Genomic DNA, 25792 nt, shown 5'->3' on the forward strand with positions numbered 1-25792 from the left:
TACGTCTGCGGGCGGCTTCGAAGCGAGTGGGAGAAGTGTTCAGGAATACTAGCCGTTCACAACTCACAGATCGAAATAGAAGTAATGATTTAGAAGGCATTTGAACTTTCCTTCTATTAATTTCTTGAATTGTTAGTGATTGCCTTAAATTGTTTTAGAAATTTCTCCAAATCTTTTAGAAATGAACAATCTTTCACATTCTCATAGAAATCAAACAGAAAGAGGAATCAAACAATAAACACATCATCGACATCGACAACACAGGCCAGTTATTAAGCTCGATTTGGGGGCTTCTGCTTCTCGTCGAGGTTACTGCAGGCAGAAGGCGAAGAAGGAGAGGACGGAGGCGCCGATGGCTGCTCCGACTGCCGGGGCGACGGCGAAGGAGGCGCTGGAGGCTGGGCCGGGCGCCGGAGCCTCGGCCGCGAGGGCGGTGGTGGCCGCAGCCGCGACGGCAATGGCCCCGAGGGTGGCACAGGCGATCTTCCTCATCTCCATCTCCGCGAGCGAGCTCGAAGGGGAACTAGAAGAGATGAGAAAGATCGAAACTTGGGACGATTTCCACTTCGCTCTTGCAGGCCTGAGGACGAACGGAGGGGAAAGGAGCCAACTTTATAGGCATCGAAGGAGGAGGAACGGGTGGATCCACGCCATGGTCGGTTGTTTGGTTGGTTCTGCAGCGCTCCGCATTGCGCGTGGAAAGCGGCGATCTAACTACCTTTGTTTGGTCCATTCTTCTTCTTGGATCGATTCATCTGTCACGTTGCTCCAGAAGTTCATCGGAGTTGTTGATCTTTGACCAGAGATGGTGCATAGCTGTAAACTAACTAAAACCCTAACATAACTGTCAAATTCAACTTCTATCATTTTTAACGATTAAACAGGTATTTTTAGGGTTTATGTGAATTTTGCTTGTATATTAATCAATTTATTTTTTTCCCCTTAAGTTTCCAACGGTCTAATTTTTATTAAAAATTTAATGTTTCATCAATTCGACCGTTGCCTTCAACTCCACCCCCTAAATATTCTGCCTGCAAGCAAACCTGAGCTCTTCATTTGACCCTTTCCATTTCTTCTTCCATCTCTTGCTCTCATCTCCCAACTTGCCGAAATCATCAGGTTTTCCTTTCTCGATCTCTAAATTTCCAGTTTTAACGCCGATCTGTGGTTTTTTCCTTATGGATTCGCAGAGTTGCCATGTTGTCGACATCCCCACCGACGTTAACTCCGGCGAAGAGTCGCACGGGAAAGCCAACTCCGGTGAACAAGCGCTGCAGTATCATCCTTTGAGCCAGATCGCAGAGAGCCCCGGCCATCTGCTCCTCCTCAAGCTCTGGCAGCGCGAGGAGGACCTCCATGGTCGCCGCGCCGCGGCCCTCGAGGCCCGCATGGACGCCGCCAAGCGCGCCGTCTTCCGCCTCTCCTGCCTCTTCCTCGCCTTCCACGGCCTCTCCTTCGCGCTCCTCTTCAACGCCTCCGTCGCCGGCGCCTCCTGCAGCGGCTGGTGGCTCCCCTCCAGCCTCTCCCTGACCTCCTCGCTGGCGGTGGTCGGCGCGGTGCAGGCCGCCGTGCGCGCCTACTGGCGGATATCGCGGCGGCTGCAGAGGGAGCGCGAGGACGGGCGGGCGCTCTCGCGGTGCGTGCAGGAGCTGCGGATGAAGGGCGCGGACTTCGACCTCTCCAAGGAGCCACAAAAGAGCTCGAAGCGGATGAAGAGCTCGAGCGTGGAGGTCAAGTGGCGGCCGCTCGCCTGGTGCTCGCGCAACCTCGTCACCATTTGCCTCCTTTCCGTTGCCGGAATCCTCTTCCCTGCCTTCCGATTCGTACTCTGCGGTTGATGCTTCCCCAAAAGCTCTTCCTTTTGCTCGCGACTACGACCATGGTTCTGCTACTTTGGCAATTTGGATTGCCAACTTGTAATTCATCAACTGTTCTTTCTCAGTTCACGTTTGATTAGACGATCTTATCCAAAAAACAAAAAAACAAAAAAACTCGAATCTTTATTCAATAAATCTGTGCTTGTTTGGGAAGAAGAACTCAATCATTCTGACAATATACAAGATGACCTCTTTCATGTGATCTGAAGATGAACCAACAAATTCATAATATAAATTCATAATATAGGATTTTACATGAATCTTCAAATTACAATGCATGCTTCAACGTAAACCTATGGAAAGTCAACACAACATGGAAACGACATCATGTTTACAGATGAACCATTATCTACTGAAACAAGTTTGGAATCAGACTGAAAAAAGTGGTCTGAAGCCAATATTTACAACCATCACTTGCATTAGAAAAGTCTACATTTAAACATGTAACAGCATTCTTCTGTGAAGATGAAGATGAAGATGAAGATGAAGATGAAGCATATATAGAAACCATGACTGTAACCCTGTAAAAAGAAGATGTCTGATCATTTTAACATAGAAAAACGATTTCAGGATTGAGAATAAGAGGGAGCCACTCACCAAACAATCAGTTGTGAAGTGCTAAATCTCATAAACACGGTTTTGATCATCGTATGATCTTACAATTGGAATGTGATTGACTTTTGGATGATCTATTCCTTTCAGCCTCCATAACCTCTGCAGGAACACTTCGGGCATGTCGAACAAATGGAGTTCCTTGAGATGTATCAATTCTTCAATTCCTTGGGGAACCATCTCTAGTTGTGCACAAGATCTGATGTACATGATCTGAAGGTTCGGCATAGCACCATCCAGGATAACATAGTTCAGGCTGTCCAACTGTTCTAAATCCAGGACCTTAAGCCTTTGAAACCCTCCTTTGTGGAAAAACAATCGGCCACCAACATATGCATGGACTAGGACGAGCTCGAGTAGATTCGGAAGGGCTTCGAGAATTCCAAGTGAGTTCTCTGGCAATCTAGACCACCTTAGCCTCAAACTGATGAGGGAGTTTAACGAGCTAATCCAACTTGGTAAACTCCTCAACGGCCCTCTAAAATACAATCGTTCAAGGAAAGGTGGAGGGGACTTCAAAGCTTCCAGATGGAGAAATTCACCCATGTGTGAAGATGATGCTGAAAATGATTTTAGTTGTTTCATTTTCTCCAATGAAGAACAAACATTTGCTCCATCCTCTCTTCTTAGTTTCACAATGGCCAACCTCTTTAGCTGTGTTAGGCTTCCTAGCTCTTTAATTATGCCATCTTGATTCATCTCCAAGTATGCAAGCTTCTGTAGTTCTCTAAATGCACCGATCCCTTTTGGCAACTTCATACCGACTACATGATACAATGGTGGCTCATCATCAGTGTAGTAGCGGTAAGCGAGAAGATGCCGCAGTCTTTGAAGATTCAGGATGGTCTTTGGCAATTCAGTAACATAGGTACCTTTTAGATCTAAGGTTTCAAGGTTCTTGAGCTTTCCCAAAGATTTCGAGAGCTTCTTTATCCTTGTGTACCTGAAGCTCAAGTACCTCAAATGAGGAAGGTTCCCAAATTCAAATGAACAGCTTTCGATCGGTGCTCCACTCAAATCCAGAATCTTCAACAACTTGAGTCTACTGAAGAGGTTGGCCTGGGAAGAAATAGCAGAAGCATTTTGCCCAAACACAAAAATAGCTCGAAGATGGGACAAGTCCGTACCTTGCAGTAAAGGCTCACTGATGTTGTGTGTCGATAGACGTCGAATTTTCTCTTGAATTTGACTACCTTGCCTGATGAATGAGGTGCTGAAATTCTCCTCCTTTGACTTGAAGACGATGAGCTCATGGAAAAGATCATGCACTCGACAATTTTTCACTCTTCCGTAGTCATAATGCTCTGTCACTTCGACCATGTTTCGGTCAATGAGGTCATCGAGATACTCTGATGCCACTCTCTCCATGCTCTCACTTTCATCAGTTTCTATGAATCCTTCAGCCATCCACAGACGAATCAGAGTGATGCGACTGACTGAGCGCTCCTTCGGGAAGATGCTGAAGTACAAGAAGCATGGTTTGAGGTGGTGAGGCAAATCATTATAACTCAGCTGGAGAATTCTCATGATAGTTTCGAGCTTCGGATTGTTAGCTAACTCAGCGTGAAGATTATCATGCAACGTCGTCCATTCCAACAGACTGTTCTTCTTGGACAGGAGACCAGCCAGCGTCACGATTGCCAGGGGCAGCCCTTCGCACACTCTCACTATTTCTTGAGAAATAACATGCAACTCTGGAGGGCAGGCTGCGCCAGGGAGGGATCTGAAGGCCTTTTTGCAGAACAGTGACCAAGCAACTGCTGGAAGTAGAGGTTCTAGTTGATAGACATGGCCACAAGCTTCTAGGCAGTGAAGACCCACATCCCCAATCCTTGTGGTGACGAGAACTCGGCTGCCACAATGATCATCTGGGAGTGCCAACTTGAAGCAATTCCATGCATGGATATGCCATATATCATCGAAGACAATTATGTACCTCTTGTGTTCGAGAAAATGCCGCAGTGTAGGAATCAACTGAATGATCCCCATGGTTTCGATCCGAGCAGGAAGTGTCTCGTGTATTTCCTCGTAGAGTTGACTTATGATGCTCCTAAGAAGCACCTCCTCCGTGTAAGACTGGGTGACAGAAATCCAAGCATGGCTAGTAAAAAAGGCTTTGACTCTTTCATCATCATAGACTTTCCTAACGAGAGTCGTCTTGCCCAAACCACCCATGCCCACCACTGAGATTGCCTGCAGATTTGATTTTCCTTCTACTAGCCATCTGATGATCTGTTCTCTAGGTTCGCTGATGCCCACCAGTTCAGCTTCATCCATGAACAGAGCTGCTACATGTCGATCATGCAATATGTTTCTGGAAGCGGTAGAGTTTGTTGTTCTAAATTTGTACATCTTTCTTCTGTCTGAGATGCTGCGAACCCGTGATTTGATCTCCCGTATTTCAGTAGCCATCCTGTGCCAGGAACGCCAATGCTTGAGGTCATGTAGACTTCTTCTCAGCATGCCAAAGCATCTATCTTCTTGTGGTTGGCCAAAGTGAAGCGTGTAGTCTTCTAGGTGATCTTCAATGTCATATGCTATTTCTCTTAGTTGTCTCATGAAGGCCTTTGCGCCATCTTTGTCTTCACCGGCATCGGCTTCTCTGATAAACTCTGCAATACACTCAAGCTCATCTCTGATATCTTTGATAGCAGGCCTGAGCCCTCCGAGCAACTGTTGTTCTTGTACAATCCAGTAGTTCAGCTTCTGAAGAACAAATTGTAGAGCAGTTTCAGCCATTTTTTCTTTTCTTCGTGTCTTTCCTCTCTCAGATAATCCTTCTCGTTGGTCAAGTTGCAAAATTCTGCATGTATTTGGTACAGGTAAAATACAAACAAAATAAAGTTCAGACAGCTAAAATGCAAAATTCTGTAAGGTTGCTGCATGTTACTGCTGAAAATGAAAAACAATAGAATCTATGTTGTTCGTATGCACAATTGAAGAAAGCAAAAGCAAATAGATATAACTGATTCTGCTTAGAAGAAAAACAAGAGGTTTAGACTTTCAACATGATTATGCTTTTTGCATCAGGCAGTGCAACACTCCACCATACACTGCAAGCCAAGATGCATTAGATTTAAGCACGGATTGAGAGCTTTAACTGCAACTCATGCAGTGTATTAGAGCAATTTCTCCAGAAATCTGCCTATTTAGTCTCTTCATTTGCTGCACTGAGATTTTATTTCATTTTTAATCTTTTATTTTTGGATAAGACGTGTGTCATCAGTTTAACTCTGATAGGGTGTTTGACTGTGAGAAGCAGACCTTGGCTAATCATCTTAATCTCAGACCCTTTGCTCAGTGTTGATATTTTGTGACATCGTTGCATATCAAGTTGAGCCGACAAAACTCTTCCAAACACTCAAATGTTAATTCACCCACCGTTTACTTACGATATTTTAAATTGACTACTGCTCGAAAAGATCATCAAAGGAAAAACTAAGTTGGGTATTAAGGCCTTATACATTAAATTAAGCTGCCATATCGTTTTCAGAATGAGATCTTCCCCTCAATTAAATTGAAATAGCAGACAATTCATCAGGCAAAACTGGCCACCATTGTCAGAACTGTGCTGGATCCTACATAGCAATGCAAATAGGCTCATGTCACTTGACAATGAACAGCCAGTTCATTCACCATGGGCCGCTTGAATATATAACTGTAAGCTGAGTCACTGTGATAAGATCATGATGCAAAAAAAGTAAGTTGTTAAAGACAGTCCACCAAGCTTTTACTAAGAAGCTTCCTTGATTAACAATGTTAGGGCGAGGCCAACTATGACATCATTGAGCCTCAACAAGGGAGCTTAAAGAGATTAAAGATTAGTTTGCTTCTTGGAACTTTCTTGCATTTATGTATATCTTGGTCAATGTTGAGACAATCATAAAAACACCACATTAACGGCCCCTAGTGTCGGCCCCACGGATATGGAAGGAGGTACATGTAGATACATAGATGTCAGGCGCATGGTGGGGTAAATTCCAAGTTATCAGTTCCTGAGAATCGACCCCTGGTCATTACGCTAGAGATATCATGCGTCCACCGTCTGTGCTACGCCCTGGGGGCAACACCACAGTAACTCAAAACTTTTATAGACTATAGTCTTCAGTTGAAGGGAAGTAAATTCTGGATAAGCTCTTGGCTTCTGAAACACATCCTTTTCAGTAACCGCAGCTGAAGCATCATCGATCGAAATAGAGGAGAAACCAAAGCCAATTCAAGGGTTCTAATGTATTTTGGATGAAGCATCAAATGCTTGCAACTCCTTTTACATGCACAACAATTTCCTGTAAGTACAGACTTAGTGATATTAGTCATTTAGTTCCTGATTATGATTTTGAACTTCAAAATGACTAGTAAGTTATAGAATGCTAGGTTCAACATGATCTCTACCAAATTGTTCATGTATAATTATGTCTTTTAACTTATTTCTTTAGTTTCTTCAAGATAAATTAGTGTTTTATTATTGAAATTTATGCTGATCTACATAACCAAAGCACAAGTTTGCATTTTGACCAGAAGGATACCAAAATTTCTGAAGAAGGCATCTACAGAGAGGGGAACTAGGCAAGGAGGGCCATGGCGGCCAGTGGCGCCCTACAATTTGCTCTTCAGAAGTTGGACTCCATATTGGTGCAAGAACAGCAGCTACTTCGAGGATTCAACACCCGCATCAAAGATATCAGGGACGAGCTCGAGAGCCTAAAGATATTCCTGAGAGGTGCCGATGCCGGAGACGACAAAGACGACATTAAAGCATGGATGAGGCAACTGAGAGACATAGCTTACGACATGGAAGATCTCCTGGAAGAATACACCTTTCACTTTGGCCAACCTCACCGCCACCGGTTATTGGGATTCCTGACTACATCCATTCAAAGCCTAAGGCACTTGTTCACTCGTCGGAAGATGAGCATCGCAATTCAAGACATCAAAACCCAACTGCGAAACATCTCGGAGAGAAGAAGCACGTACAAGTTCAACTCAAGCTTCAATGCCACCAAGAAGAGAGTGCACGACAGACATCTCGCAGCTCTTTTCATGGAGGAAGCCGAATTGGTGGGCATCAGGAAACCCAAAGAAGAAATTGTCGGACGGTTAGTGAAAGGAGGAGGATCGTCAAGCCTGACAGTGGTCTCGGTGGTGGGCATGGGCGGCTTAGGCAAGACAACCCTTGTCAGGAAAGTCTACGATGATGAACAAGTAAAAGGATGGTTCAACAGTCATGCTTGGATCACTGTCACGCCATCATTTACAGTCGAAGAGCTTCTCAAGAGCATCATAATCCAGTTCTATGAAGAAAGGCACGAGAAGCTCCCAGCGAGAATTCAAACAATGGAGTGCATCCAGCTGATCGATACACTGCGGCAGTTCCTGCAGGACAAGAGGTACATAGCCGTCTTAGATGATCTGTGGCATATAACTCCATGGGAGTGTCTCAAATATGCACTCCCTAACAGTGATTGTGGTAGCAGAATCGTAGTAACGACGAGAAACAAGGATATTGGTCTCTCGTGCATCGAGTCATGTGGCTCTCTCTATGAACTCCAACCTCTGCCTCAACCAGAAGCATGGTTCCTCTTCTGCAAGAAAGCCTTCCGATCAGTCTCCGCCGGAGTCTGCCCGTCGGAGCTGCAGGACGTCGCTGAAGATATCGTGAAGGTTTGTGGAGGATTACCTTTGGCAATCGTGACGATTGCTGGCCTCTTGTCTAAAAAAGCTCATGTTTTGGAATGGAGAAAGCTGCGCGATAATCTTCATGCGGAGTTAGCCAACAATCCTAAGCTTGAAATCATCAAACAGATACTGCTGCTGAGCTACAATGATCTGCCGCACTTCCTCAAATCATGCATCTTGTACTTCAGTATCTTCCCCAAGGAGCATGCTGTCACGCGTATAACTCTGATCAGACTGTGGATTGCCGAAGGATTCATAGAGAGCGAAAGGGGAGAGACCATGGAGAGGATCGCCGGCGATTACCTCAACGATCTCATCGACCGGAGCATGGTCCAAGTGGCAGAGCGCTATGACTACGGAAGAGTCCGAAGCTGCCGAGTGCACGATCTCATCCACGAGGTTATCGTTCTCAAATCAGAGGAGGAAAACTTCAGCACGCTGATGATCACGAGGGACACAAAGCGCCACGGCAAGATTCGACGCTCGTCTACGCACGCCGCCGGTGAGCATTTGCTACAGAGCGACTTATCTCACTTGCGGGCCTTGTTCATGTTTAGAGAAAATGTACTCCCCATTCCTTCCGTGGTGAATCTCTTAAGCAGACTGAGATTGTTGAGGATCTTGGATCTGACTGGTGCACCGATCGAAAGCTTCCCCCTCGAATTCGGAAAGCTACCACATCTGAGGTACTTGAGCTTCAGAAACACAAAGATCAGCAAACTGTCCAAGTCCTTGGGACAGCTAAAGAACCTAGAGACCTTGGACCTGAAGGAAACTTATGTCACTGAATTGCCTAAAACTATCTTGAACCTCCAAAACCTGCGCCATCTCCTTGCTTATCACTACTACACGAGCCACCGTCCGCCTTACTACCTCGCAGATGGCGTGAAGTTGCCTCACGGAATAGGCAAGTTCAGAGAGTTGCAGAAGCTCACGTACCTGGAGATCAATCAAGACAGTAGAATCGTGAGGGAGCTAGGGAATCTCACGCAGCTAAAGAGGTTGGGCTTGGTGAAATTGAGAAGGGTGGATGGAGCAAGCCTTTGCAAATCGATTGAGAAGATGGAAAAGCTTCTATCTCTTTCAGTGACGTCTGTCGGCATGGATGAGTATCTCAATTTGCGATCTCTGACTTCTCCGCCACCGCTTCTTCAGCGACTCTACCTGAGAGGGCCACTGCAGGCATTGCCGAATTGGATTTCCTCGCTGAAGCACCTGGTGAGGATGAGGCTGAGGTGGTCGCGATTGAAGGAGGACTCTTTTGGTGTTCTTGAAGAACTTCCAAGCCTAGTTGAGCTCACGCTCATACATGCATACGATGGTGCCAATTTACGTTGCCAGAAAGGAGGGTTTCAGAAGCTCAAGATATTGGATTTAGAGCGACTGAACAACTTGAACCATGTTGTTGTTGATGGTTCAATGCCGAACCTGCAAAAGATGTACATCAGATCCTGCGTGCAGTTACAGGAGGTTCCCCAGGGAATTCAGCAACTAGTGCTCCTCAAGGAGATTCATTTGTTCGACATGCCTGAAGAATTCGTGCAGAGGTTGGAAGGTGAAGATTATGCACAAGTTAGTCATGTTCCGATTCGAAGATCCTACGATAGTGAAAAGGGTGTTTACAAAGAGCTTTAGCACTGGATAGCTAGCAATGCAAGAACAAAAATGATCAAGGAGTCTCTTGTGGGAAGATCAACAAGTTTCATAAGATTGTTCAGGATTATGTTTGAATACTTTAAAGTGTTTTGGTGTTGATGATGTCTGGTATAGAACAATAAGGCTGTGTGGATTTCTCTTTGTATAAAGCAATATGGTTGGTGTGGATGATAGATATGTTAGTTTAGAAATTATATGCGAGATTGTAATGGATGAATGGGATAGATTGGAGGAAGAAATTGTAAAATTATACATTTTCATTAGACAAAAATGAATTGTAGAATTGTAATTCAATGTAATGAGTTTTCTCTTGTCTGATGTGACATGTGATAAAAAAACGATTCGCTCCCACTTTATCTTCCTCAATCCGCCCTAAGTCAATATAAAGAAGATAAATCACACATAACTACCCGTAACAAAATGTAAGAGAAAATATGCTCAAATACGTTAAGTTTTGACTATAAGATAATATCATATGCACCCCGCTGTGCTCCGAAAGAACAAGATTTCTCCGGTCTTATTTCCGTGTGTGTGAGAGAGAAAAAAAGTCATGAGTGCAATTGATACTAGAGAATTAATGAAATCATAATAAAACAAAAAAATAGTGCATTCCATCATTTTCACTTGGAGTATAATGGTGGAATTTTTGGTGCGACGAAAAAGTCTAAGAACGTGACCAACATATGGATGCAATTGAAGAAATATATGAACTTTGACAAGTGATTTGTAGTTGGGTCAACAAGTTTTTCCAACAGTTTGGGATAAAGACTGAACGGGGTTACGGGAAGAACATGAATGGTGTAAGCTAAGGTCAATAATCACTGTCTGATATATACAATCTGTTGGATCGATCGTTGAGGAGAAGAGAACCCGAAGCCACTAATTAGGATGCTGCGCATGATCAAAGCTCTCTTTTCATTCTTGTTTGCGGCAGCTGCAGTAAAGGCCGGAATTACCCCATCGCCGGCCGGCGATATGGCGGCCCTGCTGACTTTCAAAGAGGAGCTGACCAGCAGAGGCACTGCACTGCTGTCGTGGAATCAAAGTACCAGTTTCTGCACGTGGGAAGGAGTGAGCTGCGGGCGTCGACACCCGGAGAGGGTGACCGAGATAGAACTCACCTCCGGCGGCCTCGTGGGCCCAATCTCCCCCTCCCTCGGCAACCTGTCCTTCCTTCGAAGCCTCAACCTCTCCTTGAACGCACTCCACGGTGGGATCCCTTCCTCCGTCGCCGGCCTACACCGTCTGCGGTACCTCAACCTCAGCTATAGCTTCATCGGCGGTGAGATCCCGATCGCTCTTAGAAATTGCTCGGAGCTGAGAATGATCAACCTACATGGCAACCAATTCACGGGGTCAGTCCCGCCGTGGCTGGGCTCCCTGATGAGGCTTTCCGGTCTCTACCTAGGCAACACAGCATCACCGGAGTCATACCGGCGTCGCTTGCCAACGCCTCGTCCCTCACCATGTTGAGCTTCCTCGAGAACCTCATAGAGGGAACCATCCCAGAAGGCCTCGGCCACTTTGCGCAACTCTGGTTTATTCAACTTTCCGGCAACTACCTCTCCGGCTCCATCCCTACTTCGCTATACAATCTGTCCTCTCTGCTCTATATCTCCGTGGCGGGGAACCAGTTGCACGGGGGACTTTCAGCTGACATCGGACGCAAACTCAGCAATCTTCAGGTGATCTATTTGGGAGGCAATCAGTTCACTGGAGAAATTCCAGCTTCCATCACCAACTGTTCCGGCCTCAATCGATTGGATGTCTCCTTCAATAGTTTCAGCGGCCGCTTGCCTCGCGACATGGGGAGATTGTCAGAGCTTACCCTGTTCTCCATCGGCGAGAACCAGTTTGAAGCACAAAACTCCGACGATTGGGATTTCTTCACTTCACTGACCAACTGTTCCGCGTTACAACATGTCTCCATCGAACTCAATGACAACTTACGCGGGTCGCTGCCGCCTGCCGTCGCCAACTTCTCCGAGCAACTCCAAGTGCTGATAGTGGGAGGGAATGCACTCTCTGGGAGCATACCAGCCGGGATCGGGAATCTCATCGGTCTGCAAAAACTCGTACTGCACGAGAACTATTTCACTGGTAGCATTCCGGAAGGGATTGGTCATCTTCTACAACTGCAAGTACTGTTTTTGGATGACAACAATCTCTCCGGTCAAATGCCTCGTTCTCTAGGCAATCTAACTCAATTGTATCTCCTCAATGCGTCCTACAACGCGTTACATGGCCCGATTCCAGCAACACTTGGACGCTTGCAGAGCCTTACGACGTTGTGGCTATCAGACAATTTCCTCGATGGCGTCATCCCCAAAGAGCTCTTCAACTTATCTTTTCTATTGGACACCATTGATTTGAGATACAATTTACTCACAGGATCTCTACCTTTGGAGGTGGGGAATCTACGGAATATGAGAAATTTGTTGGCGTCTGGAAATAGATTGCAAGGTCAAATACCCAATACACTCGGTGATTGTCATGTATTGGAGTACTTGGCCTTGGACGATAACTTATTCCAAGGTAGCATTCCTTCGACTCTCGCCAACATAGCAGGACTTACAGGTCTAAACCTGACGAAAAATAATTTGTCCGGCGAGATTCCCCGAACACTGAGTTCCATAAGTGGGCTTCAAGAGCTATACCTTGCACATAATAATTTGTCAGGTGCCATTCCTGAATTCTTACAGAATTTGAGCTCTCTATTTGCAGTTGATCTCTCTTTCAATCACCTGGAGGGTGCAGTGCCGACCAAGGGCGTGTTCCAGAACATCTCTCGCTTTTCGATCGTAGGGAATGATGGACTCTGTGGAGGAATTCAAGAACTTCACTTACCTTCGTGTCCCATGCATTCTTCTGAAAGAAAACACTCTAAATCGACTCCACTTCTGATCACTGTACCTACTCTTTGCTTCTTCTTCTTGTTGCTCCTCTCGGTTCTTATTTATCGGAGGAAGAAAAAGCAGGAGGAGTCACCAACATCGTCTTCTCCGTTGGACATGCACTATCCTATAATCTCATACTTTGAGCTGTCAAAGTCGACAGCAGGATTCGACGCCTCCAATCTCATTGGCAAAGGAAGGTATGGCTCGGTGTACAAAGCAACTCTAGACCGCGACGGCAAAATTGTTGCAGTGAAGGTGTTTGACCTTCAGCAATTTGGCTGCTCTCGGAGTTTCTTAACAGAGTGCGAGACTTTAAGCCGCATCTGCCACCGGAACCTTGTCAAGATTATAACCTGTTGCTCCAGCGTTGACTCAAACGGCAATGACTTCAAGGCTATAGTCTTCGATTTCATGCCGAATAAGAGCTTAAACAGGTGGTTGCACCCACAACTTGAACGCAATGGAGAGCATCAGCAAATAAGCTATATAAGCCTGAAGCAGAGGTTGAACATAGCCATTGATGTTGCTGAAGCTTTGTATTATCTCCACAGCTGTTGCAAGCCGCCCGTGGTCCATTGCGACCTGAAGCCAAGCAACATTCTCCTGGATGAGGACATGGTGGCTCATGTTAGCGACTTTGGGCTCGCTAAGATCCTCCCTGAAGCTATAAGCAAATCCTTGGCCGACTCCACCAGCTCAATTGGATTGAGAGGATCTATTGGCTATGCCCCTCCAGGTGAAATCTACTCCTAATTACTCAATTTCTGTTACCTGTAAACCTGCCTCATTTGATGATGCACTTGCTTCTGCAGAGTATGGAGAAGGCAGCCCTGTCTCCACGAGTGGAGATGTCTATAGTTTTGGGATATTTCTATTGGAGCTACTCACCGGGAAGAGCCCCGTCGATGAGATGTTTAACGAAGGACTAACTCTGGCCAAGTTTGTGGGGATGAGAGGAGCCATGGAGATAGTTGATCCTGCGTTGCTCGGGCAGGACAATGAAGAAATCCACTGGTGGAACAATATCGAAGAGTGTTCGACTTCCCTTGCAAGGGTCGGTCTCGCGTGCGCTCATCAGGCGCCACGCGATCGAATGTGCATGCGAGACGTCGTTGCCGATCTGCGTACGATCAAGAACGTGTTCGCCGGAAAGACTGAAACCATCAGCCAAGAACAGAGACCTTAGAAGGATTGAAATGAAAAGTTAAGGACTAGGAGGACTGAAATGAAAATTTCTTTTTTAAAAAATACAGGATACAGAGGTAAAGTTCTTCCATAGGTCATAGGTCACTGGTCACTGCTGATCTCTCCTCCAATTCCAATTCATAGTACGCCATGGATCTCTACCAGTTTTCATCTTTCTGGATCGATTTCGCCGGAGGCATGCTCAAACCGGTGGCTTCCACGGCGGTGGTCGCCGTGGCCGTGGCGCTTTCCTTCTCTCAAAACCTCGATCTCCAGGCCGAGATGATCTACGCCACCGCCAGGTGCTTTCTCCAGCTCTCCCTCGTCGGATTCTTCCTCCACTTTATCTTCTCTCAGAAGACCGCGGCGTGGATTCTGCTTCCCTACTTGTTCATGGTAGGTATCCCTTCTCGGGAGAGCATAAAAATTAGGGCTTTTCTCAAAGATCGCTCCTTTCTGACAGGTACTCGTCGCAGGGCACACCGCAGGGCATCGCGCGAGGTTGGTTCCCCGCGGCAAGTGGATCGCCGCAGCGTCCATCTTGGCCGGCACATGGGCGACCATGTCACTGCCCATCGCCCTAAAAATCGTGCCTTTCTCGCCCCGGTACTTCGTCCCCGTTGCCGGGATGATGGTCGGCCACGCCATGGCCGTCACCGGCGTCGCGATGAAGCAGTTCCACGAAGACATCAGGATCGAGAGAAACCTGGTTGAGACCGCGCTGGCGCTCGGCGCGACGCCCCGGCGGGCCACGATTCAGCAGGCCAAGCGGTCGCTGGTGGTCGCCCTGTCCCCGGATCTCGACAGCGTTAAGACGGTCGGACTCATCACGCTACCGGGGACGATGACGGGTCTCATCATGGCCGGCGCGTCGCCGGTGGAGGCGATCCAGCTGCAGATCGTGGTCACCAACATGCTCGTCGGGGCGTGCGTGTTGAGCAGCGCCTTGTCGACCTACTTGTGCTTGCTCGTGTTCTTCACCGGCGCTCACCAACTGAATCACAAAGCGTTTGCTGCAGATTAAGAGCCGTTCTTCTCGTTCGATCCTTTGCAGTGAGGTAGTCGACAAGAGGTCCGCAGAGCGATGGGAATTTTTCAAGTTCGTCTTGGGAAATTCGATTTTGCCACAAACCGCCTCTAGTTTCAAAGTCTTGGTTTGCCTCAAACTTCTCATTTTTTTTAATCGAAATGTCTCCTCTATTAGTCATGTATTTTGACCTAGTTCGATGGTGGGACAACAAAGACAGGACTAGGCTGGACCCGAAGATGCATGATAGACTTTTAAATCTCCGAGGGGAGTAGGGAGTAGAGAGTAGGGAGTAGGGAGTAGGGAGTAGATGTCAAAAGCGGTACCCACAAGTCTATACACATTACAGAGAAATCTTACAGGGGCATAAGAGCGAGAATCAAGAAAGAGGTCCTTGACGCAGGTCTTCCGACGCCCAAATCAGAAAAAAAAGACCAAGTGAAAAGTACAAGAAAAAATAGAACTGTAGTAGATGCGTGTATGTGCGTGTATCTGACCAACGGAGAAGACATCTCTTTTTATACTGTCTCTCATATCCTGCACAATAATGAGGCATCAGGGAATGATAAGTGTTAGGGTATGTCGGTTGATAAAAGATGTACGATGAACTTTCATTGGGCGAAGGAAGGTTCCACAACATGTATATGACAGAGTATCAGAATATTCCCTGACAAGTGGTTATGATTTCCTGACAATATTGTTTCCTAGTTATAGTCTGACCAATACTTGGACTGACCGGGAGTAGACTTGGAGTCAGACCAATGAGAAATGAGGGACTGAGCCCTGGAGAATCGATTAATGCTGGGACTGATTGGGAGTAAACTGAGAGTCGCACCCATGAAAAATGAGGGACCAAGTCCTAGAGGACCAACCAACACTGGGGTTGACCGGGAGTAGATTGGGAGTCATGCCCATGAGAAGTGAGGGGCTGAGCCCTAGAGGACCGATCGACACTTGGGCCAACCGGGAGTAGCTGGGAGTCGTGCCCATGAGAAGTGAGGGGTTGAGCCCTAGAGGATCGACCAACGCTGGGGCCGATCGGTGTTGGGGGTTGACCGGGAGTAGACTGGGAGTCGTGTCCATGAGAAGTGAGGGACTGAGCCATGGAGGAGCGACCGACGATGGTGCCAACCGAAAGTAAATTGAGAGTCGTGCCCCATGAGAAGTGAGGGACTGAGCCCTGGAGGATAGATCGGGAGTAGACTGAGAGTTGTGCCCATGAGAAATTAGGAGGGGTGAAGCCAAGTCCTGAGGAAAACAATCCACTTGGTCGCGTACTTCTCGACCTTAATTATCATATTCTCTTGACTTTTGACCGTCACATCACCCTAACCATTGGTCCCTTATTATCCTTGGGGTCATCCCCTATTCGCCGTATCACAAGTCTCCCTTCAAATCTAGTCGAAAGAGGCTCACAACTGATTGTACTAGACTCGAGTCCTACCACGGTCCTTCTATTTGACCTAGCCACCACTCCAGTGGTTTCTCCTCGACGTTACCGATAACTATCTTTTTGAAAAGAAACACTTGTCAAAAGTTTGTCAGCCATTTTAAATACGAGGTAGGGTGTCAGCGATAGTGTATCATTGTAATGATTTAATTATCATGTCTATCATAAATGTTATTTTATGGGCAATCACCACGTGTCCTACTAACTATATTCTCATGTGATTGCTGACACACATCTTTTCGTATAAATTTTGAATGGTGATTCATTTCCCAGATCTAACGACTGCCTTTAATAGGGTCGTTTTGATCGGACGGTTTAGATTTCTCAACACCCTCAATGCCCTCGTTAAAAACCCTAAGTATTATGGAAAATAATTCATTCATGTTTCATCTTCTTCAACTTTCAGCTCTAACAATTCTTGCTGTCTGTGGTTCCTTTTTTGTGATCTCCCTAGTAAGTATTCTTTCTTGACCTTTACCCCTTTTCTTTTGCTTTTCGATGGCTCAAGAAACGTTCACCTCCTGGTATGTCACATTCCATTTTGATTTTGATAGTTATGACATTGAATCGGATAGGTTAAACCTAGAGATTCCCAAACCCTTCCATATCTGCATTCTTAGTCCGCAAGACCGTCCTCCTCCTAACTTTGTTACTTTTTTCAAAGATCAACTTCATACTGGTCTACAATTTCCCATCCTGTAGTTCTTTTCAAAGACAAGCAGTATCTTTGCATTCTGCTTTAGCAATTTGTTCCGCCCAATGTGCTAAATGATAATCATATTTCGTCTGTATGATATCCCCTTATCTTTTATTAGCTTAAGAAGTCAGAGCCTGGGGTCTTTATGGTTTATCTCAATCGAAAGTCATCTTCTTTAAAAAAAATGTCCTCCTCAGATAAGGGGTAGAAATTCCTTTTCTTTTTCATCCAAGCACATGAGCTCATACTTTGGTCGACTGAATGGCGAGCGGATCTCTCTTCTTCTTCTGAGTTGGGAAACCATCACCATGGGACTACATGCACTGTTGTCTCGGAGAAACTGACAGGTGTGTAGTTCCACATCCTTTCTCTACTACGAGAAAGTCTTCTCCACGTGTTTGAATTGAGTCTCGCCCGAACAACGCTTCCCTTCCCTTTTGGTAAGCTCAGGTAACTTAGCTCTTGCATTCTCACTAACTAAGACCCCTTGTTTTATTTTTATGCAGAGAACATCATGTTTAAGGCCTACACCCTCTGTTGGTGTAGTGCACTAACAGTCTGGTTTTGATGTATGACAAATAGGTTAAAGTTAGATGAGTTATTTGTCTAACCAAAAAAAAAAATGAAACTGCCACATCAGCGACCCCCCTAGAGCCGGTCCCACAGATATAGAGGGAGGTAAATGCAGGTACACAGCTGAAAACGCATAGCCGAGACGCTAACCCCAGGCAATGACACCCCGAGGATTGAACCCTGGACCTCACACCCACGAAACCATGCGCCCCCAGCTGTGCTACGCCCTGGGGACATGAGTTGTTTGTCTAACACTTCTACCAAGTGTGCAAGAGTTCACTGGTCTGAAGGACCTGACACCTAGCTGAAATCTAGCTAAGTTCGCGGGGCTCGATAGCTGGTGGAAAATCCAGCTAGGTCCACGGGGCCCGATGGCTAGTGCGAAGTTCAGATAGGTCTGTGGGGTCCGATATATAGCGGGAAGTCCGGTTGGGTCCGCGGGACCTGACAATCGACCGAAGTCCAATTGGGTCTACAGACCTGACAACTAGCGAGAATACCTAGAGGGTGAGAAGCAAATTGAGTGACTGCAAGTGGTAAGTAAAAGTAAGCAACTGGAGGAGGGATCCAATGAGGACGCATTCCCCGTTGAGGGTGTTGGTTAGTCCTAGGAAAACGTACCGGTTCCACTGTACAAAAATTTTTGTACAAGCGTCGAATCTTTCCTTAAATAACCTATTGTGTTCTTTAGAAGTTAAATTAGGAATCGCAGACGGAACTTAACATCATTGATTCCAAATTTATCTTATCTGTTCTTAATGGTTCAGATTTGAATCGCAAGCGGAATTTAACACTATTGATTCAAATCTACCTAAGTTATTAATTCCATAAATATTAATTTCCAAAATTGACTTTCAGGACTGCATGGCGAGGCATATGACCTTCTTGGATATGGGAGCAACCACCACCGCGTAGGCAAAACCTTTTAATGAAAGCTAATATTTATTTCCTTAAATAACTCTAGGTTAACAAAAAAGAACAATCGAATCATAAATTCGAAAAAGAAGAAAACACAAACTCGAAAACTATTTCGAAAAACTAGATCTAATTGTCTCTTGTAGTTAGAATTCTTATAAAGAAAATAACTAGTATGATGCGGAAGAAAATTACTAGTTATACCTTCTCTTTGTAAGCTAATGACCTCGAGATCTTCTGCCGTATTCCTCGCATCGCGTTGGACGTCGTGTGGGTGACGATCCTCCAAGATGAACACCACCCAAAAGAGCTTCTCCTCTTCTTCTAAAATCCGGCCACCAACACCACCAAGGAGAAGAAAGCAAAAGGGAAAAGAGAGAAGAGGGTCGGCCACTTGATGATCTCCAAACAAGAGAATAAGAATTGTATCTCATGAAGTCCCCTCACCCCTTCTTTTATATAACTTGCCCAAGGCAAATAAGGAAAAATCTTTTACAAAAAATAAAATCATCCAAGAGTTTTTTCTTTTCCCTTTTTATTTTTCCTTTCTTTCCTCTTGATTGAATCAATCACCAATCAATGGTTGTGATCCTATTTGGTTTAGGATTGTGTTTTGGCCGGCCCCTTGCTTGGGCACCAAGCAAGGTGGCCGACCACCATATTTAGGAAAGAAAAATAATTTTTTCATAAAATTTTACAAGAAGAAAAAACTCTTATAAAATTTTACATGCTCTCTTTCCTAGAGTTAAAATAAGAAAGTTCTAAAAATTAAAACCATGTTTTAAAATTTAAAACTTCTCTAACAAAATTTCTCTTTTTAACATGATGACAAAAAATTTTAATTTTAAAACTTATCTCCCTTTTTTTCTTAAACCATGAGGAAGATTAAAAAAAGAAAGTTTTAAAACTTTTAAAACTCTATATTAAAACATGTGGCCTAATTCAAATAAGGATAGTTTTAAAAATTAAAATCTCTCTTTTAAAACTTATAGTTTTCTACAAAGAGAAGATTTTAAAAATTCAAAACACCCCTCCTATTTGAAATAATTGTGGTCGGCCCCTACATGCTTGGTCACCAAGCAATAGGGCCAACCCTATTAAGAGGAGATGTGGCCGGCCATTGCTTGGTCACCAAGCAATGGGTCGGCCCCCTTCTTGGACACCAAGACGAGCCTTTCTTTGGATGAACTTGAGATTTTAATGAGGCTATGACAAGGACCTAGAGGAGAAATTGGTTTTGGCCTTCCGATGAGCTTGAGTATCCCGTGTTCGCCCCGAACACACAACTCAAGTTCATCGATAATAACTCATTCCACTAGAGAGTTATTACCGCACTACCGTACCAATCCCAAATTATATTATGGGCTCCTTCTTATTATGAGTGTATTAGTCTCTCTGTGTTTAAGATTACGAATGTCCACTAATTAAGTAAGTTACTGACAACTCACTTAATTAATATCTAGCTCCAAGAGTAGTACCACTTAACTTCATTGTCATGTCGGACTAGGTCCACTCGCAGGGTTTAACATGACAATCCTTATGAGCTCCTCTTGGGGACATTCTCAACCTAGATAACTAGGACACAGATTCCTTCTATAACCAACAACATACACTATAAGTAATATCATTTCCCAACTTATCGGACATATTGATTTATCGAGCTAAACCTCACCCTTTGATAAGTCAAAGAAATAAAATTAAATATATGTGTTTGTTATTATATTAGAATTAAGAGTACACACTTCCATAATAACTAAGGTCTAGTTCTTTTACTAAGTCAGTACAAAAAAAACTTACCTAAATGATCCTACTCAATACACTTAAAGTGTATCAGTGTAATTTATTAGTCAAGATAAACTAATACTTAATTACACTACGACTATTCTGATGGTTTGTTCCTTTCCATTTTAGTCGTGAGCAACTTGTTTATAATTTATAGAGAACTGACAACATGATCTTCTGAGTGTGACACCACACTCCATGTTGTCTACTATATAAATTAATTGAACAATTACATTTAACAAATAAATGCAGATATTGACCAATGTAATTCTTTTATTTCAACAAATAAATGTTTACAAAAGCTAGGTGATCCTGTCCGAATCGCTGAATCAACGGACGCTGGGCACGTGGCGCTCCCCGACTGCTGACGTGGATCTTCGACTGGTTGCACGAACCTCCGGCGAGCCTGCACAGAAGTCGGGCTGGGAAGGGGTTCCCGGTGGCGACCCTCCGACGCTCAAGTCAGGCAAGCAAGTAGTGAAAAAAGTGGCTCCGAAGGTGTCCCACGCGTACCTTCGGCGAAGTATGCGGCTCTTTATATAGAGCGGTGAAAGAGCTCCTACACGTCCACCGAGGCGCGTACGTGTCCGCAACCCACACCTCGGTATGTGTCTGTCAGAAAGCTTACCTGACACCATACTGCTACAGTCCAGGCACGTCTTCGATGGGACAGCAGAACACCTTGCCGCCAGATTTGGAGTATGGCCTAGTCATAGGACTTGACAGTTGTCATAAGATGTTCATTGTCCTTCTCTCCCTACACCATGCCGGGGCTTCCGGTCGGCCGGCACTCATCTCCCGTCCGGCCGACCGACACTCACATCACGTCCGACCCTCCATATGCATCGGTATGCTGGGGAGATCTTCGGTAAGATGTTATGTAGGGACTACTAGCAGTATGTTGCATTGCCTTCGGACGATCATGACGTCCGCTCGGCCCTTCGTTACTGTTCTATCGAGCGTCGGAACCCCGATTCCTGTCAGGGCGTCTTTTTATTATCGGATGTTCATCGGTCGGCCGGTCGGGAGGCCGACTCATCCATCTCCGGTCGGCCGGTCGGTCTGCCCTTCTCTCATGAGTCCGGTCGGCTCACCCTTCTCCGATGGACCACCTGGCCCTTTGACTTCCACGTGGCATTGACCCCTCGCTATGGGGTCCCGTGTTCTAACCGCCGGATCACTTGCCTTCCCCTCAAGTTTAGTCGAAGGAGGTGAAGTCCGACTGACTGGACTGCCGATCTAACCGAGTAACGATTGATACATTAGTCCGCTCGGCCAGGATCAGGGATGCTCATCCGTTCGGCGGTACTTTGCCCATGCCTTAAGGGGCCCTTGGAATCCATTCCCCAAGTACATTTTATAAAGGAGCCGCTCTGTCATACAATGTTACGGCGGGCCCGACCGAGGTTTACGCAGGAAATCATTCGTCTAGCAGCCTTATAGGCTCCGGTCACCCATCAAATTTTACCGTCGGAACTAGTCTACCTTCCGATCGGTGGGTTTATAGACGTCGATTCGTCTCTTGATTTTTAACGTCGGAGTTCGACGGTCTTCCGCTCGGAGCGTTTATAGACGCCGGCTCGTCTCTCGATATTTAACGTCGGAGCTCGACGGTCTTCCGCTCGGAGCATTTAGAGACGCCGGCTCGTCTCTCAATATTTAACGTCGGAGCTCGACGGTCTTCCACTCGGACGTTTATAGACGCCGGCTCGTCTCTCGATATTTAACGTCGGAGCTCGACGGTCTTCCGCTCGGACGTTTATAGACGCCGGCTCGTCTCTCGATATTTAACGTCGGAGCTCGACGGTCTTCCGCTCGGACGTTTATAGACGCCGGCTCGTCTCTCGATATTTAACGTCGGAGCTCAACGGTCTTCCGCTCGGATGTTTATAGACGTCGGCTCGTCTCTCGATATTTAACGTCGGAGCTCGATGGTCTTCCACTCGGACGTTTATAGACGCCGGCTCGTCTCTCGATATTTAACGTCGGAGCTCGACGGTCTTCCGCTCGGACGTTTATAGACGCCGGCTCGTCTCTCGATATTTAACGTCGGAGCTCGACGGTCTTCCGCTCGGAGCATTTAGAGATGCTGGCTCGTCTCTCGATATTTAACGTCGGAGCTCGACGGTCTTCCGCTCGGACGTTTATAGACGCCGGCTCGTCTCTCGATATTTAACGTCGGAGCTCGACGGTATTCCGCTCGGACGTTTATAGACGCCGGCTCGTCTCTCGATATTTAACTTCGGAGCTCGACGGTCTTCCGCTCGGACGTTTATAGACGTCGGCTCGTCTCTCGATATTTAACGTTGGAGCTCGACGGTCTTCCGCTCGGACGTTTATAGACGCCGACTCGTCTCTCGATATTTAACATCAGAGCTCGACGGTCTTCCGCTCGGAGGGTTTATAGACGCCGGCTCGTCTCTCGATATTTAACGTCGGAGCTCGACGGTCTTCCGCTCGGACGTTTATAGACACCGGCTCGTCTCTCGATATTTAACGTCGGAGCTCGACGGTCTTCCGCTCGGACGTTTATAGACGCCGGCTCATCTCTCGATATTTAACATCGAAGCTCGACGGCCTTAAAGGCAAACTTGAGCATAGCCGCTCGGTCAACACATTAGCCGTCCTTTGAATTAATTTTGCTTCCTGCATTACAAGGACATAGGCGACCGAAATGTATATAAATTTACATTTAGCGCACCTTTCACCTAGCTCGGATAACGTACTCCCGGCCGAACGGCTCGGGGTCTTCTTCGTCGAGCGCTTGGCTCGGATAACATACTCCCGGCCGAACGGCTCGGGGTCTTCTTTGTCGAGCGCTGGGCTCAGATACTGTACTCCTGGCCGAACGGCGCGGGGTCTTCCTCGTCAAGCGTTTGACTCGAATATTATACCTCCGGCCGAACGACTCGGGGCCTTCATTGTCGAGCGTTTGGCTCGGTTATTATACCTCCGGCCGAACGGCTCGGGGCCTTCATTGTCGAGCATTTGGCTCGGATATTATACCTCCGGCCGAACGGCTCGGGGTCTTCGATATCGAGCGCTTGGCTCGGATATTATACCTCCGGCCGAACGGCTCGGGGCCTTCATTATCGAGCGCTTGGCTCGGATATTATACCTCCGGCCGAACGGCTCGGGACCTTCATTATCGAGCGTTTGGCTCGGATATTATACCTCCGGCCGAACGGCTCGGGGCCTTCGTTGTCGAGCGCTTGGCTCGGTTATTATACCTCCGGCCGAACGGCTCGGGGCCTTCGTTGTCGAGCGCTTGGCTCGGATATTATACCTCCGGCCGAACGGCTCGGGGCCTTCGTTGTCGAGCGTTTGGCTCGGATATTATACCTCCGGCCGAACGGCTCGGGGCCTTCGATATCGAGCGCTTGGCTCGGATATTATACCTCCGGCCGAACGGCTCGGGGCCTTCATTATCGAGCGTTTGGCTCGGATATTATACCTCCGGCCGAACGGCTCGGGGCCTTCGATATCGAGCGCTTGACTCGGATATTATACCTCCGGCCGAACGGCTCGGGGCCTTCGATATCGAGCGCTTGGCTCGGATATTATACCTCCGGCCGAACGGCTCGGGGCCTTCATTATCGAGCGTTTGGCTCGGATATTATACCTCCGGTCGAACGGCTCGGGGCCTTCGTTGTCAAGCCTTTGGCTCCGATGATATACGCCCGGCCGATCGGCACGGGCCTTCTTTCTGAAAATTACAATGAATTCTATGCCCGAAAGAAACTATATATGAAAGACTAACCTGCCGATCAGCATAAGATCTGACTCAATTTCTCAACTCCCGAATACCCGTGGAGTGAGGTGGATACAATGTACTCGTCGAAATTTATCAAGGCCAGGAGGATGACGAAACTTCCCGGTCGGTCCTTCATGGCCGCTCGGCCCCCCCAGAGGTGGAGGCGGCCTGCTGCGTTATCCTTTTACTTGAGCCTTCTGCTCTTGTTGCTCCATGAGCCTAGCTACTCTTGCCTCTATCAGAGCGTCAAGTTTCTCCACGGAGAGCATCACCATGTGTGGTCGTCCAGCTTCATCCGTCTCTTCCGATCGGATGCAGGAGCGTTCCCACAGACGGCGCCAAATTGATCCTGTCCGAATCGCTGAATCAACGGGCGCTGGGCACGTGGCGCTCCCCGACTGCTGACGTGGATCTTCGACTGGTTGCATGAACCTCCGGCGAACCTGCACAGAAGTCGGGCCGGGAAGGGGTTCCCGACGGCGACCCTCCGACACTCAAGTCAGGCAAGCAAGTAGTGAAAAAAGTGGCTCCGAAGGTGTCCCACGCGTACCTCTGGCGAAGTATGCGGCTCTTTATATAGAGCGGTGAAAGAGCTCCTACACGTCCACCGAGGCACGTACGTGTCCGCAGCCCACACCTCGGTATGTGTCTGTCAGAAAGCTTACCTGACACCATACTGCTACAGTCCAGGCACGTCTTCGATGGGACAGCAGAACACCTTGCCGCCAGATTTGGAGTATGGCCTAGTCATAGGACTTGACAGCTGTCATAAGATGTTCATTGTCCTTCTCTCCTTACACCATGCCGGGGCTTCCGGCCGGCCGACACTCATCTCCCGTCTGGCCGGCCGGCACTCACATCACGTCCGACCCTTCATATGCATCGATATGCTGGGGAGATCTTCGGTAAGATGTTATGTAGGGACTATTAGCAGTATGTTACATTGCCTTCGGACGATCATGACGTCCGCTCGGCCCTTCGTTACTGTTCAATCGAGCGTCAGAACCCCGATCCCTGTCAGGGCGTCTTTTTATTATCGGATGTTCATCGGTCGGCCGGTCGGGAGGCCGACTCATCCATCTCCGGTCGGTCGGTCGGTCTGCCCTTCTCTCATGAGTCCGGTTGGCTCACCCTTCTCCGATGGACCACCTGGCCCTTTGACTTCCACGTGGCGTTGACCCCTCGCTATGGGGTCCCGTGTTCTAACCGCCGGATCACTAGGTTTTCAGTATACACTCTAACAGAGGGAAATGTAGGCATCGGTCTAGCTTAGGTCCATTTGAGAAATCTAAGCTGAGACCTTGACTAGATCCTGGTGGAGACTGGATCTAATTACTACTCATAATCTATTATATAGTGCTGACTCTGTTTTGCAGGGTAAAATATATTTTTGATTACCTGGACTAACCTTTTCTTGTAGTGAAAAGGCTGAAGAAAAGGGGTCCGGGCGCTCGGACCAGACTTGCTTGGGCAGGGCCATAGGCGCCCAGGCGGTCTGGGAGCCCGGACTCGGTCCAGGCGCCCGGACCTGAAAATTGATCCATGAGCTTATGTGGAGCGTGTCGATTGGCTGAGCCACGTGGTCCAGGCGCCCGGAGGGGTTCCAGACACCCGAAATGGACCTATTTAAAGGTGTTCGACCCGAAACTTCAGAACAACATCTGCAACGACTTTCTCTTCTGCTCGGTGCT

At 47.0% G+C, this 25792-nt stretch overlaps 5 protein-coding genes across 5 annotated transcripts; 4 read left to right on the forward strand and 1 right to left on the reverse strand.

Moving 5' to 3' along the window:
• The first annotated feature begins 1114 nt into the window (after nucleotides 1–1114).
• On the forward strand, nucleotides 1115–2030 carry LOC121970663. The gene has a single exon (XM_042521506.1). The coding sequence runs from the start codon at nucleotides 1179–1181 to the stop codon at nucleotides 1836–1838; it is 660 nt and encodes a 219-aa protein (XP_042377440.1). The 5' UTR covers nucleotides 1115–1178; the 3' UTR covers nucleotides 1839–2030.
• Nucleotides 2031–2125: 95 nt separating this feature from the next.
• Nucleotides 2126–5655, reverse strand: LOC121972656 (disease resistance protein RPM1-like). The gene is made up of 2 exons (XM_042524306.1): nucleotides 2475–5655; nucleotides 2126–2398 (listed from the first exon to the last, which is right to left on the reverse strand). Exon 1 carries the CDS (start codon nucleotides 5226–5228, stop codon nucleotides 2496–2498), a length of 2733 nt encoding a protein of 910 aa, XP_042380240.1. The 5' UTR covers nucleotides 5229–5655; the 3' UTR covers nucleotides 2126–2398; nucleotides 2475–2495.
• Nucleotides 5656–6639: 984 nt separating this feature from the next.
• LOC121970664 (disease resistance protein RPM1-like) lies at nucleotides 6640–10048 on the forward strand. The gene is made up of 2 exons (XM_042521507.1): nucleotides 6640–6777; nucleotides 7008–10048. The coding sequence occupies exon 2, from the start codon at nucleotides 7068–7070 to the stop codon at nucleotides 9798–9800; it is 2733 nt and encodes a 910-aa protein (XP_042377441.1). The 5' UTR covers nucleotides 6640–6777; nucleotides 7008–7067; the 3' UTR covers nucleotides 9801–10048.
• Nucleotides 10049–10709: 661 nt separating this feature from the next.
• On the forward strand, nucleotides 10710–13477 carry LOC121972657 (putative receptor-like protein kinase At3g47110). The gene is made up of 2 exons (XM_042524307.1): nucleotides 10710–11176; nucleotides 11230–13477. The coding sequence occupies exons 1-2, from the start codon at nucleotides 10710–10712 to the stop codon at nucleotides 13469–13471; spliced, it is 2709 nt and encodes a 902-aa protein (XP_042380241.1). The 3' UTR covers nucleotides 13472–13477.
• A 430-nt stretch (nucleotides 13478–13907) lies between these two features.
• Nucleotides 13908–15110, forward strand: LOC121970665 (UPF0014 membrane protein STAR2-like). Its single transcript, XM_042521508.1, has 2 exons — nucleotides 13908–14299; nucleotides 14367–15110. Exons 1-2 carry the CDS (start codon nucleotides 14054–14056, stop codon nucleotides 14925–14927), a joined length of 807 nt encoding a protein of 268 aa, XP_042377442.1. The 5' UTR covers nucleotides 13908–14053; the 3' UTR covers nucleotides 14928–15110.
• The last annotated feature ends 10682 nt before the right edge of the window (nucleotides 15111–25792 follow it).

The sequence above is a fragment of the Zingiber officinale genome, chromosome 4A (assembly GCF_018446385.1).
Source record: "Zingiber officinale cultivar Zhangliang chromosome 4A, Zo_v1.1, whole genome shotgun sequence".
Taxonomy (NCBI): domain Eukaryota; kingdom Viridiplantae; phylum Streptophyta; class Magnoliopsida; order Zingiberales; family Zingiberaceae; genus Zingiber; species Zingiber officinale.